General features: G+C 35.4%; 1 protein-coding gene across 1 annotated transcript in view; it reads left to right on the forward strand.

Annotated features, from left to right (window-relative positions):
• LOC137407823 (uncharacterized) overlaps positions 1–9920 on the forward strand; it is a 101566-nt gene extending 91646 nt beyond the window's left edge. Inside the window, exons 14-18 of the mRNA XM_068094203.1 lie at positions 390–600; positions 916–1166; positions 2956–3419; positions 8155–8328; positions 9190–9920. Coding sequence (XP_067950304.1) covers positions 390–600; positions 916–1166; positions 2956–3419; positions 8155–8328; positions 9190–9433 — 1344 coding nt within the window. The 3' untranslated portion in view covers positions 9434–9920. The remainder of the gene's footprint in view (positions 1–389; positions 601–915; positions 1167–2955; positions 3420–8154; positions 8329–9189) is intronic.
• Positions 9921–15997: the final 6077 nt, after the last annotated feature.

Consider the following 15997-nt stretch of genomic DNA (forward strand, 5'->3'; position numbering starts at 1 on the left):
ATTTTTTGGCTTCCCAATGCATATTCATTTAGAAATCTACGACAGACAAATTGTAGGTAGGTTAGCAGCTTTCTTGCATCTAAAAGAGAGAACCACATAGAGAAGCGTTACAGATAGGCTATTATAGATTGTGCTTTGTGTTAAAATAGTTAGCATATTGATGGCCGAGTTAAAGTGAACCTTTCAAAGAACATGTTAAAAACCAGAGCCTTTGTCAACACAAGAAATAAAAAGACATGGTAGCCCAAGTTCATACACATTAGGTTGCAGGGAGCAGCAACCTTCATAGTAGAGGGAGATAGAACCATTGAGGTAGAAATAGCGATCACTTCAAAGTAACATAGCTTCAGTTCAGTAAAACTATATCATCCGTTTTCTACTCTCAATAGAAACAGATGAAAGGTATTATGAAGTACTGTTTCAACAGTGTAAAACACAAGCTACAAAGCCGTCTTGGTCTTTTCGACATCTATGGCCTTGACTTCATGGTTGATGATAATATGAAAGTTTGGCTAATAGAGATCAATGTGAACCCAGCCTTACATACAAACTGTGAAGTTCTCAAACAGATCCTACCTCCGATAGTCAGCTGTACAGTAGGTGAGTGTTATATACCTGTAGTGTATGTGTGTTATATACCTGTACTGTATGTGTGTTATATACCTGTAGTGTATGTGTGTTGTATACCTGTACTGTATGTGTGTTATATACCTGTAGTGTATGTGTGTTTTATACCTGTACTGTATGTGTGTTATATACCTGTACTGTATGTGTGTGTTATATACCTGTAGTGTATGTGTGTTGTATACCTGTACTGTATGTGTGTGTTGTAAACCTGTAGTATACACTCAAATATGCTCATATACGCTCATATACACTGTAATTCACTGATATACAGTGTAACTAATTTGACAGATTTGGCTTTGGAATGCTTTGAAAAAAGTAAAAGAAATCAGCCATTGCTGCCTCTTCAAAACCAAAGAACCTTTCAAATTATCTACAATGGTAGTCCCAAACCTAGCAATCAACAGACTTCTGACCCTCAGTCTACATTCTCTTCTTCCTCCTCAACTAGCCCAAGCTCGACTTCTCAAGTGCCATCCGCTAAGGCTAGCCAATCTCCCAACCGTAGTCAAGCAGCAAGACGTAGTTTATCTCCAGCTAAGGTAAGTCAACCATCTAGATCATGGAGATCATCATCATCTAGATCTAAAGATCATGGATTTGGAGAAGTTGTTAGCGGTTTGTTTTGTTTACAATTTGTGGTAAAGCAAGTAACCATGTCAACCCATAAACTGTTTTGTAGCGTTTGGTCTTTAAAATAATTTCTCATTTAAATAAAACAGTTTAACCATAGTAGAGGTCATACTTCTGGATGTATGTTAAACACTTACAAACAGTTCAGTTTTGACATGTAGCAGTGGTATAAGGCATGAGTACGCATTACCTGCTGAGAGGTATTCACTTTCCTTGATGTTACAGCTCTTGTTGGGTAATAAATGAAACAAATACTTTGGCATACCAACTACAGGAATGTTTATCAATGACAGTCAGATCAAAAGCCGCTTTTCAATGATGGGATCACATCAAATTATAGCAGATTTTATCAGAAAGTATAAATATTTTTCAATCATTTAAGATATTGATTGTGGTTTTAGGTCATCTGACTGCCAGGATATTTAAAGATTAAAGTCGTCCAAATTTGATTGTAGTTAAAATGATCAGAAGAAAAGACCCCAAAATAATTACAATAGTTGCACTTTCTGTTTATAAATGATAAATACTCATCTCTCCTTTAGCCCATCTTCAGTATTGAGTATTCATGTTTACACACCATTTGGAGAAAATAACAGGAAAAATTTTAACTGACTTATGACATTTTAACCGACTTGAGACATCCATAGAAATATATCTGAGGCTATATTTGAAGTTTTATTCCAACAATCAAAAGCAAATACACAATTAAATATATGTCAATAGAGACGCGTAACACTGCAAACTTGAACGCAATAGCCAATATCAATAACAAGAGGGACAACGAGAAGCGCAACTATCAGCATCGTTTTGGGTAAGACGAGGCATGTCTTTTTCTTCTGAGCATTTTAACTGCAATCAAGTTTTGTCAATTTTAATCTTTAAATATCCTGGCAGTCAGATGACCTAAAACCACAATCAATATCTTAAATGATTGAAAAATATTTATACTTTCTGATAAAATCTACTTGGATTTGATATCATCACATCTTTAAAAGTTCATATGATAATCTGATCTTAGTATAAGACTTGAAGGTGAACTGGCTGACTTAAATACGACTAGTCAGAGATGCATTTTGTTGTTCCTAAGATTATATAAGAGAAGATAATGCTATCAACAGCAACTCTTCACCTTTTATCTCCTACAGTCCATTTTGAAGTGCTTGCTGATAAGTAGCTCCGTATAGATGTGGCTTGCTAACTTTTAAAGGTTAAAGGTCGGGGCAAGCATTTCTGAATGATCATAAAGATAAAAACATGTTCTTTAAAACGTAAATAAAAGGGTTGGTTCTATATTATTGAAAAACTGCTCTACTTATATTAAGAGAATGTGGAATAATTTTGAAAAATACTTTGCTTTTATTTTCCTTCTCCGTTGATTAACTGCTCCATTCCTCACGCTACTCTAGTTTAAACGCTGATTGAGCTTTTTAGCAAACCTGAGTTGATGTCATACGGGTCTCTGTAGAAACAGCACATCTGCTGGCAGCTCAAAAATACATTTCTTGCATACAGTTTTATTTTCCAGCTTGATCACAAGTAGATGTTTTTTGTGTTTCAGGTTTCATTGTTACTACACATCAAAGGTATCTGTTTTGTGTTATTGTTTCTTTACACATATTTTACTGCTTTTAGCGTATTCAAATCATATTAAGAATTAATTTTAAGCTCTGAGTATAAAGATTGCCAAAAATTTTTCAGGACCAAAGCTGGGGCTATATAAACAGAACTCCTATCAAATCAACCAAGACCGAGTTGGAGGCGTCGCAGGCCCGTCTCGTAAACAACTCAACAGCAAACTCTAATGGTGCCAAACAAAGCAGTGCCCCTATTACAGGTACTAATTATATAAAAAACAACATAGCAAATCTTGGCAGCATAGCTGCCAACTCCAGAAGAAAGCCACGCATAAGCAGAGTAGATTCAAAGTATATCGGAGTTCTCTGTTCAGAAGAAGACAACTCCAACAGCACTAATGCTCCCGCAACCTCTACTAACAATTCCGCTAATGCTAATTTAACCAGCGATATAGAGACAGACAGTGATAGTCCTAAACCTGTGCAAGACCAAGCAGATGATCATGTGACAGACAGCAGTAGCACGTATCACAAGCCCATTCTAAATACTGCTCCAGTAGGACCGCAGCAAATATCAGCTCGTGCAAGGTGAGTGAACTTTCAAAGACTTCATCAATAGTTACCTTGCTATAGCAATTAATGTCTGCTTGTATCTGGCTACTTATACCTGACGTGAGTAGAAATAGTATTTTAAACTAGATGCCATTCTATATCTTCAGTGGAATATGTTGAATATATATGTACTGTACTTGTTATAAGCAGCAACCAAAACGGGAACGGTAATAAAAAAAGTCTTACAACAAAGCAGTGCAATCAGCTAAAATCGGTTATTTTGTAAACATTTAAAATTTTGCAAGATAAGGCTTGAGACAGGTTAAGGCAGGTGCTTTGCTATCATAATGGTCTGCAATAAAAATGATGGTAATGTTGAATGTAGTTTTCAAAATAAAGGTAGTTTTCTCTATATATTTTCTCACCAAGTTTTATCCTCAAAGTTATATGAGATGAATTTTAAAAATTATGCAATCTTTTTTTAAATCACATCAATTGCCTTTATAATTTAATGCTTATTATTATTATCACATATTTAATTTATTTCTGATTTGGGTGCAATATAACAAAAATAGTATAAAAAAAAAATTTGTAAATTAAAATGCAGTGTAAAGAATGCAGATAGCTTCTAACAGAACGTTGCACTATTGTCTATGGAATTATACTCTCTTGTTACAACAATTAGACAACTCATATAAATACTAATGCCTCAATTTTGCTTAAAATTTTGCATAGTTGCATGTACAGGTTTATTCATAACTGTTTTATAAGAACAATGTTCGTGATGCCACGATGGAAGAGAAGAGAAATGGCTGATCGGTGAGATGCTCCCTGTTGTAGACCTGTTCGTGTGTCACATAGATATGGTCTAGAAAATAATAGAGTTATTTGTATAAAAGCCGTCATTGTTTTACGTAGTTAAAACTATTCTTTAGCTGCACATGTATGTAAATAGAGATATCATTTGCTAGAGAGAAAAGTATTTCTAACAATAGATCTGACTGCTAGATGTAGAGCTAAGTTTAGTTGATTTTCATAAAGATATTCGTTCTGCCTAACTTTGTTAATAATAGTGGTGGCTGGTAGTAATTGGAAGTAGTTTTATTAAAATCCAAGCTTGTAGTTTGTGTAGTAATATTTAAATGTCAAACCTAATCACTTTCTAGACTATCCTGATGTAAAAGTTATAGAAACTTTCAAAAAATAAATAGTGCAATAGTTTATTAAGAACTGTAAGATTTTTAATCGGAAAGCAGAAGGTTTGTCTGTGTAACAGGTTAGCAAGAAAGAATCTCGGATATTTTGCAAAAGTTGTGTATTTTTTTTAAATTATGTTATTAGTAACAAAGATGTTTGATCAGAAAGTTGCAAACTTTTTTGGATTATTTTTGTATTTGAATGAGCAATGGAGTTTATCTTCTGTTTCTCAAAATATTCTTAGTTAATAAGGTTACATACAACATCATACATCTGACACGGCTACGCATAGTTACATAATTATAATGACAGATAGCATGTCCGGCTGTATACTCTTACATTAGGTTACTAGCTTAGAATAAATGATAAAAAAGACAATAAAATCAATTGTAGATTGGTAATTTTAAACAGTTCTTTTTTGAGAATTATTATTTTTTATATTATATAGGAAAGTCAGTTGTTGATTGGGTCACCTATTTGTTCCTAGTGTGGTGCAAGTCTGTCCCTGAATGCTAAATGTTTATAAAACAATTATCACTAATGTCCTGTGTGGGCCACTCGATAACTTTTTTGGCAAGGTTTTGCCTATACGTACACTGGTCAAACATTTACAAATAAATATGGAATTCAACAAACAGTACAAGAATGTTTAAGCGTAGATTCAACCAATAAAAAAGTTTGCATTTTGAAGTTGTCTTTTCTTGACAGTTGAAGAAATTACTCGGATGCGCTTTCTTTCTTCTTAGCAAGTGTGAAGTGGAATTTAAAAGCGTAACGTGTGAAGTGACTAATATCCTATTCTATCAACTAAAGGCTGTCTAAAATTCCTGCTAACAACGGTGTGTATTCACCAACTGTTTGCTTGTTATGTAGGTCAGCTTCTCTACGGCTGCTGCGATTGATCTCAGCTAAAAGTAAGAGATGTGTGCGTGTGTGTATGTGTAGAGACTAACATTAGCAGTACAGCAGTGTGCGTGTATGTGCATTTGGTCTAATAGCTAGCCGAGATCAATTTGTAGCATGTGTTCCAAGAAATTTGGTTTCTTCAGGAAGTGTCAAGGACATCTTCCATAGATATTAACAAAGAAATCAAATTTCATTAAACCTTGAACTGGATTTATCCTGTAAAATATCTATGTTTTAGTTTGTTTTTTGTGTAGAATGTAGATATGCTTTGTAGTGGTTGATTTGTCAAGATTGTCTTTTTTTTCTAGAATCCTACAGAAGATAGTCTGTGTTCCCTTAATATTCTACTCTACTGTTTAATGTTTGCTGTAAGAGTGTGACCAACCGTGTTCAAAGATTTAACAGTTCTAAAATGTGTTTACTTACAAAATATTTAATTACTAGTTAGTCTAAAATAATCTGCTGTTTTTACTTTAAAAAAAATTTTTGAAAATCAGATTTGATAAGTTATGTAGCAAATTTTATTATAAAAAAAAGTTTGTGCTGACATTTAGGAAACGCAATTCTATTTTAAACTATGAGTTTAAAATAGAATTGTGTATAGGGTATGATCAGGATGTTTGCAGAGCGAAATCATGCTGTTAACATAGCTTGATTCCTCTCATATATGCAGTTAAGATGCATTCATTTCGTGATATGATACTGTCTTTTTAACTGTGTTTGCAGTTAGGGGCAAGATACCAAATGGTTGTTTGACAAAGAAAACATTTTCATTTGTCATAAATACTGAACGCTAATTTAATTGGAACAGCCTTTGATAGAGCCCTTCTAAATATTGACACAAATAATAAGCTATGAGTCATTACAGAGACTAGGTTATTGCTAGAATGTTCTTCTACAAACTAAGGTGTATATCTGCTTGAATATGTAGCATCTTATCAGTTAGTATTTACTACTAAGAAAGAATTTGGTTGTATTTAGTGCTACTCTAGGTACAGTTTTATACCAACACATACAGTAGAGAGTATATAAATAGTGTTCAGATAAATTATGTGTATTTTTATATGTGCAATATGTGTATATCTCGACACAAAGAACAGCCACAAACTATACGCGTTGCCTGTTAGCTATTATAGATGTTATCATTTCATCTGTAACATGTCTTGCGATGACTTTTGTAACAACCTGCTTGTCAGTGATTCTGTCATGTACCTACTAGAAATATTCGTCTCTATCGTCTAGTAATGAGTGTGTCTCTTTTTTCCAGAATGCGTCTCATGACCAAGGTGGTATATCTAGTGGTTGTCAGTTTCTCTCTCACATTGCATGTAGTCTGAGTGCAACAACATTATGTCTTCAATTGCGGTTATAAAAAGATTGTTGCAACCTGGTCAAAAATAAGGTTAGCAACAAAGGAGTTGTCAGTCACTGATTTCTGCATAGCAACTGTTTTTTCTGTGTACTCAAAGTCACTACTATTTGAGCAAAATTTCAGTCAATAATTCAAATTCACTTTATATTACATTATATTATGTAATAATGTAACTAAACAACGCAGCCCATCTCACAATGCACTTCGAATTAAAGAGAAAGATTATATATGATTGTAATTCTTAAATTAATTTCATATTTTTCACTTACTAATGTACAAAAAAAAACACGTAACTACTTGTCGATTCTCTCTGGCTGGCTATGTGCAATCACCTAAAAATATTTCACTATAAGCCATTTTTTCAAAAGTTAGCCCAGTGCCAAAATTCATCATTTTATGGATGTCTTTTTGGAGTATATCTACATGTATTACACAATATTTGGTTTTTAGAAATACACAAGCCTAAGCACTAGTGCATATCTTTAATAAAAAAAGTTTTAAAACCAAGATGAAACATGGTTGTCAATAAAATAAACTTGCTTAAACCAAATTAAACTAACTGATTGGATACGAAACTTAAGCGAAAGTGATTCGTAATCATGTACTAGCTGCTAGTACATGATTTCGAATCAAGGTTGAAACTAGGACTAATATCTTGCACTCAGACCACACTTTGTCGAGTTTAACTAAGCTAGGATATGTGATTATTTTAGACTCAGTGTCAATCTATATCCTAGCTTTGTTTCAAGAATCTCTTTCTTGAATCTTCCGTTTATCATGAGGAGACAATTCTTTGTATTATTGCCACCTTTCATTACAGTTTTATAAGTTTATGCTTCATACTTCATTTCTGCTAAATATTAGTATAAAGTTTTTTTATGTTTGAGCTGGTTTAAGTTGATAAATACATTCATGCAGTGTTTAGTAAGATTCCTTTCTATTTAAATTATAATCTTTGATCTCGCCTTCATCTCAGTTCTGCTTTCACCATTCTCTTTGTTATTATGATATCATTTGTTTTTGTCCAGATTTGTTTTGATAAAAACGATTTGCTGTTTTAAAGATTTTGAAGACACCATTTTTTTATCCTGCTAAAGGAACAGCAGTAAGCAATTGTGGCAACTTTAATATAATAACCTTCTTGGATGTTTGATTTGCAGTTAGACATTCTTATTGAAAATGCTTCTTTTGTTTCACTGATTTGCGTTTACAAAAAGTTTTAATAACGGCTCTATTAGGTTTAATTAAGAATGATGTTGTATTCCAATTGCAGATCCATCAATTATGTTCTTGTAGAAGAACAACTCAAACACCAACACCACCAGCCAATCAAGTCACGGTTTCCAATTCTCAATCACCAGCCGCGTCGCATCCAATCCACGGGGGGTGGAAAACTCCCGAGCAGATCCTTCGCGAACTAAAAGATTACAGACCAAAAACTCCATTGCTTCCACCTCTATATACAATAAGGTGGTTATGCCATCTTCCTTAGCAACAAAGAGTTGTCTGCTCCTGATTTTGTTATAGCGACATTTCTGTTTATTCTCCTTGTCTTGCCATTGCCCATTGTGAATAGAACTTTTTCCTTTTTTGTGCAATATTTAGGAAAAACGTTAGATGGTGGTAAGTGTGGAATGAGTTTAGCTTCTAGAAAACATGTGGAAGATTTTGTATTTACACATAATTAGAGACTACCATATATATATTAGAATGTATATACTTATAATAGAATGTTTTGCATTAATCTAAATTTACAACAGTTGAAAAAAAAAGATGCATTTCTATGGTATTTGACTGAGGGTAATTGACAGCATTTAGATTAAATTGAGTGATCTAGTTGTAAAACTTTGTACCATTCACTACAGCTGGTTTTGCCTAAAACCAAAAGGAGTTTTATAGTAAACTAGTAGGAAACTCGCCGATTCTCAAAATTTCTTTGATTCTCAATCAGATAGTCTACAGGAGGGTGTCTAAGTGGCTGGTCTTCAAGAACCTGATAAAGTTTAGAAACCGAGCATTTTTAGCCACCTGGCAGAAGTCACGAAACATATGCTTGTAAAGTTTGAATGATATCGGCCGAAAAATGTTGAAACACATGATGTTTAAACGAAGCAACAGACACACAAATAACATAGTAGGATTTTTTATTATTAGAACAATGTTACTGATAGTCTAATTGATAGTGTCTCTAATCTATTGCTTTGATGTCTGGGATCTTTGTGACCATGTTTCCAGTACAGTCACCTTGTTCAGCAAGTTGACTATTTTATTTGATGCACAAAGTTTTAGAGTTCCAAGTCTAACGTTGTATTACCGATGCTTCTGTTTCAGGTCAGACGTGGCCACTTCACGCCCCACATACATAGTCGCCCATCATCCTCAACTGCTAGCCGAGGTGAACCAAGAGGAGATAAGCCTCCGTGGTCACTCAGCGATCTCAAATGGAGAGAACCTGCTCAACTCCCCCGTGCGACTTTGCATGGTCCACGCAGCCGGTGCACATGGCAGATTTCGCAAACCTGACAACAGCTTCACCGTGTTGAACAGGAAGTACCCACGAGATAGAGCAAGCTAAGGTTATTCTAGTGCAACAATAAACAAAAACTATAGGATTTGAAGGCTACAGTCAAAGAAATTGAGAAAATGCAACACTCAATTCAAGTTTCAAGTTCTGAAATATTGACAAGCCGTGAAACTCCATATCTGAACCATTTCGGTGTATTTGATTCCTGGTTTAAGAAAGAGGGAGTTGTGAAGCTTTTTCTTTCTATTGCAATCCTAATTAATAAGTTTTCACCTGTTTTGATAATGACTAACTCAAGCCAGGTATGATAACAAGTATCAAGAAAGCTTTTTTAAGTTTTTCAAGCTCTGGGCAACCATGACGATTAATGTCTATTTGAATCTCGATGCTCAAACCAAAATCTTATATTTTTTGATGTTTTAATAAGAATTTTTAGCAAGGCTATTGTATTTTCCACTGTGATCAAATAGTTCTGAATATGGTTTTTTGAAATGCGTCATGGAGTTGTTAGGAGCATGAAAATAATTGGCGCATATAAACAGCTGAAATAAATATACATGCAAGCAAGATTTAATGACCGGAGAGCTTTTAACTCTAAGGCATATTGTTACTTATGCTCTTGTTCTACCAAACTGAAGATGTATCAGTCACTGACAGAGAAATTTAATGTATGTGGCAATGGATACTTTATCTATCGATTAAAAAGCCAACAATTGATTTAAATGCACATTAATGCGATGTATATACACTCATGTGTAGATTGTTTTGAGAGCTAGTATGTGTAACGAGGACTAATAAGTTTCAGGATGTATCTACCACTCATTAGTTGATAGAAATACAACTATTTTTAATATCTGATTCGGATTGTAAAATAATACATACTCGAGTGCACCCATCAAAATTGAAGATGCATTGTTTGTAAGTTGTCATTGCATTTTGGACTCCATAGAGGCATAGAGTGTCTTTTTTGGTGAGCAGAAGCAAAGCTTTAAGCTGCATATTTTATATTCACCTCTATATAATATACATGTACGATAAGGTGGTTATGCCTATTTTCCTTAGCAACAAAGAGTTGTTTGCTCCTGATTTTGTTATGGCGTTATTATTTCTTGTTATTCTCCTTGTCTTGCCATTGCCCATTGTGAAAACACTTTTTCTTGTATGGTGCAATATTTAGTAAAGGTTTTAGTTGGTGGTAAGTGTGGAATGAGTTTAGCTTCTAGAAAATATGTGGAAGATCTTGTATTTACACATAATTAGAGACTACCATATATATATTAGAATGTATATACTTATAATAGAATGTTTTGTATTAATCTAAATTTACAACAGTTGAAAAAACGAAAAAAATGATGCATCTTTATGGTATTTAGATATACAGGTATTTAGATGCACCCATCAAATGGAAGATAAGCTCATAAGTTCATATGTTGTAATTGCATTTTGGACTCCATAGAGGCATAGAGCGCCTTTTTTGGTGAGCAGAAGCAAAAATTTAAGCTGCATATTTTATACTGTCAATCATGAACGAATTTTTTAGCAACATAAAGACTCAGTTCTCAAACATTAGCAGGCGGATGACATACTGCATGAGGCAAACTCGAACTAAAACTTGACAACCAAGTTTTTTTGCATTTCCTGTTACTTAGAGTTATTTTCTTTTGTACCAACAAGTCAAACAAATTTGAGCCACCCGCTAGATAGATGCATGCTTTGCTGAACGGTTTACTAGCAAAACCTGAGTTTGTAACCTTTCAATACGGAAGATGAGAAACTGTAAATTAGAAATGTACAACTAATCTTTTGCTGCAGTTCATGTCTTCTTTTCATCTTCAATGAGTTTTCTTCTCTTCGACCTACAGTTCAACTAATTTCGAGCCGTCTGTTACAGAGTCACGCTTCATTGAACGGTTTAATAACCGTAGCCCTGGGTTCCTACCTTGTTAATTGACAAGGTGACAAACCTCCATAAGACTACATGACTGTGGCTTAAAATTTGGAGTCTACGAGTAAGGTTTATTAAATTTCTGGTTTTGATCGAGTTAGCTACGGGTTTAGTAAAACGCGTGACGCGTGACGAGGCGTGATGGTCAAAAACACTTATAAATAACGTAGAAGCATTCTAGAACACTCATAGATGATATTTTGATGGTTTTCAGTAGGGTCAAAAAATTTTCGTGACAACGCGTGATGGCTAAAATCGTCCAAAATCGTCATAAAATCGTTCCCAATGGCTAACCGGATGCATTCTACGTAATATCTCGACTGACCAAAAAATTTTTTGAGAAAAAAATTTGATCAAAATGTATTAAAATTGTTTAGAAACACTTAAAAATTGATTCTACATAGTCAGGAGACATATTTACCGTGCTTAGAAAAAAATTCGACCTGTATTAGCCTGAAAATATTCAACCGTCACGCGTTTTACTACCGTTTTAGTAAAAAACGGCGACCGTTTAGTACGATGACGGCTACGTTATAGTAAAAACGGCAACCGTTTCGCACACGTTTTACTAAACGGGTTGCCGTTTTAGTAAAACGCATGATGATTTAAAACACTTCAAAATGACATCAAATCTTTCTAAAACACTCCTAGATGATATTTTGATGGTTTTTGGTTGGGTCAAAAATTTGACCAAAAATTGCGTGACAACGCGTGACGGCTAAAATCATGCCAAATCGTCGTGAAATCGCTCCCTGTGGCTTACTGGATGCGTTTTACGTAATATTTCGACAAACTTTGAAAAACGCGTGATGGTCAAAGTCGGTTTAAAACGACTTTAAAAAACTTACAAATGTAGTCTACATCGTCAGGAGTCATATTCACGCATGCCTGACAAAAACTTCGACCTGTATTAGCTTGTAAATCGTCACGCGTTATACTATGCGGCTACCGATATAGTAAAACGGCGACCGTTTCGCACACGTTTTACTAAACGGGTTGCCGTTTTAGTAAAACGCGTGATGAGTTAAAATACTTCAAAATGACATCAAATCTTTCTAAAACACTCCTAGATGATATTTTGATGGTTTTTGGTTGGGTCAAAAATTTGACCAAAAATTGCGTGACAACGCGTGACGGCTAAAATCATGCCAAATCGTCGTGAAATCGCTCCTAATGGCTTACTGGATGCGTTTTACGTAATATTTCGACAAACTTTGAAAAACGCGTGATGGTCAAAGTCGGTTTAAAACAACTTTAAAATATTTACAAATGTATTCTACATCGTCAGGAGTCATATTCACGCATGCCTGACAAAAATTTCGACCTGTATTAGCTTGTAAATCGTCACGCGCTATACGATGCGGCTACCGATATAGTAAAACGGCGACCGTTTCGCACACGTTTTATTAAACGGGTTGCCGTTTTAGTAAAACGCGTGATGAGTTAAAATACTTCAAAATGACATCAAATCTTTCTAAAACACTCTTAGATGATATTTTGATGGTTTTTGGTTGGGTCAAAAAATTTACCCAAAATTGCGTGACAACGCGTGACGGCTAAAATCATGCCAAATCGTCGTGAAATCGCTCCTAATGGCTTACTGGATGCGTTTTACGTAATATTTCGACAAACTTTGAAAAACGCGTGATGGTCAAAGTCGGTTTAAAACAACTTTAAAACATTTACAAATGTATTCTACATCGTCAGGAGTCATATTCACGCATGCCTGACAAAAATTTCGACCTGTATTAGCTTGTAAATCGTTACGCGCTATACGATGCGGCTACCGATATAGTAAAACGGCGACCGTTTCGCACACGTTTTATTAAACGGGTTGCCGTTTTAGTAAAACGCGTGATGAGTTAAAATACTTCAAAATGACATCAAATCTTTCTAAAACACTCTTAGATGATATTTTGATGGTTTTTGGTTGGGTCAAAAAATTTACCCAAAATTGCGTGACAACGCGTGACGGCTAAAATCATGCCAAATCATCGTGAAATCGCTCCTAATGGCTTACTGGATGCGTTTTACGTAATATTTCGACAAACTTTGAAAAACGCGTGATGGTCAAAGTCGGTTTAAAACAACTTTAAAATATTTACAAATGTATTCTACATCGTCAGGAGTCATATTCACGCATGCCTGACAAAAATTTCGACCTGTATTAGCTTGTAAATCGTCACGCGTTATACTATGCGGCTACCGATATAGTAAAACGGCGACCGTTTCGCACACGTTTTACTAAACGGGTTGCCGTTTTAGTAAAACGCGTGATGAGTTAAAATACTTCAAAATGACATCAAATCTTTCTAAAACACTCTTAGATGATATTTTGATGGTTTTTGGTTGGGTCAAAAAATTTACCCAAACTTGCGTGACAACGCGTGACGGCTAAAATCATGCCAAATCGTCGTGAAATCGCTCCTAATGGCTTACTAGATACGTTTTACGTAATATTTCGACAAACTTTGAAAAACGCGTGATGGTCAAAGTCGGTTTACAACGGTGGTTCTTGTGAGTTAGTAGTCACGCGGTGCCCGATGGTCGCTCGGAAGGGTTCGTGGTACGGGTAGTAATACTCGTTGAACTCGCAGGTTTATTTTTTCTCGAGTATCGGGTAATAGAGATTTCGGTTATTCCGGTCCTTCGGGTTCGGGTTTTGACTTTCGAGTTCGGGTTTTGGTACACGGATTCGTGGGGTAGTGTGAACAAAAACTCGGTCTATTGCACCTTGCGCTTTTAGTCTGGGCCCACAGGGCATTTCTGGGTCATTTTTGCTAAGGAGGCACGACAATGGGGTATAACGAGTCTTTAATTTAATAGATAGAATAAAGCATCTCATACTTTATTTACTGTACCTACCGGAGATATTGTAGTCAAGCAGTGATTACTTGTCATTAAAAGGTGAGTAGCAATACTTACATCAAATTTTATTTGCGCAATTAGCCAAATCGGCTTCGTAAACAAATCTATGCCTTTTTTAATACAGCGCGTGTTTGCTTTCGACGATAACACATAGGTCCTTAGTCCGTTTCCGCTATCGCCTTGTTAGAAACTGCCATCAGTTTCGCGATCGTAGCAGTGAAAATTTAATAACTCTGTTTAAATTTATTACCACAGCTAGCTATTATGGATTACATAATTAATTATAACCAAGTTTTACTAAGCCAACAAGCCTTACTAACGGAAAAAGCCGATAATGAAAAGTTTTTTATGAGATTTGGAGCACCATCTACAAAAGGTCAGAGAGGTCCATAGAACATGCTTAAGTTTTAAGCTACCATAGACCCTATCTTCTGCCACCTGTTGAAACGAAAATTCCCTGTGGCCCAGACTATCTTGACTGTTTAACAATCCGCCTGTTAACGCTGTGAGTACGAATGTCAGTCGATAAAAACTGTGGAAAATGATAAATAAATTGAAAAGAAATATAATTGCTTTGTAAATTTGAAAATATATCTGTTTAGAAAATTTAAACATAAAATCCATATCAACAAACCCGATACTCGAAAAACCTGTAGGCAAAGAAATATCCGAGCTTAGCACTACTACCTACCCGATACTCGAAAAACCCGAACAGAAGGGGGCGGGTCTAAACCCGTTGACCAAAAAGTACTCGTGCCCAGCACTAGTTCGTAGGCATACACCACCGGACGAGCAGAATCGGCCATGTTGGCATTGTAAATCAGAGCTCCGTTCGCTCAGCTCGTGACTCTTGCGCTCTTCGTGAGTTGTGTTACGCTTTGAGGATCATAAAAGTCTGTCTGATTCTTGGTGACTCGTGAGTAAACTTACTGGTGTAGTCTGGCACGACGGTGTTTTCTGGGAAAACGTGCAGGTAGAGTAGGAGTGACACAAGGGGAGGTTTGGAGTGTCACGGCTGGCAGTGTGGTACTGCGTAATCTTTACTTAGCAGCTTCCAAGCTATTTTGGCCTATATATTGTATTTGTTTTGCCTTGTTGTTAAAGATGTAGTTGCGTCAAAAATGAAATTAGGACCCATAAAAGGCTAAAACATCAGCTACAATTTGATGCCATTTTTGTCTTTGTAGACCAACCCTGTCCAGAGATATATGCGTTTGAATGAGGCCCTCTTTTAAAAAGCTCACGTTCCAGCGGGTGCCTATTTCGTGACGTCACAAGCAAGGTATCTGAAACGAAACCACGAGCAATAAATATGAGGTCGATTCGTTAGCCAATCATGCGAGCGAAATTTTTATATAGGCCGTAATAAATGTTATCACTCGTAAAACGCGTTGTCTGTGATCTCGAAGATTCTCATCGTTAGAGAATTCATTCTCATCGTTACTAATTCAACGCGTTTCAACAATTACTAAGTTAAACATAGTTTTAAAATGGCTTCAAGTTCGAGCGACCACTACTCAGAATTATCTGAGCAACTTTTAGTAAAAGATTAGAGTAGACAGCCTATGGCCAAAGCTGACAGGCGTCAGCAGCGTTTTGCTGCAGAAGAAGACAGAATGGAGGTAAATTAACTTAGCGTCTTCTATACTTTAGTAAATGTAATATTTTTATAGTCATAAATACATATACTAATTAATAAAATGATAATTCTTTGCTATCTCCAATCATCGTTTCATAGCTTATCTGCCGTTTTACCTAGCTATAATATTTTTTTTGAATTTTCTTTGGTAAATTAGAGTCAT

The sequence above is a fragment of the Watersipora subatra genome, chromosome 11 (genome assembly GCF_963576615.1).
Source record: "Watersipora subatra chromosome 11, tzWatSuba1.1, whole genome shotgun sequence".
NCBI classification, from domain to species: Eukaryota; Metazoa; Bryozoa; class Gymnolaemata; order Cheilostomatida; family Watersiporidae; genus Watersipora; species Watersipora subatra.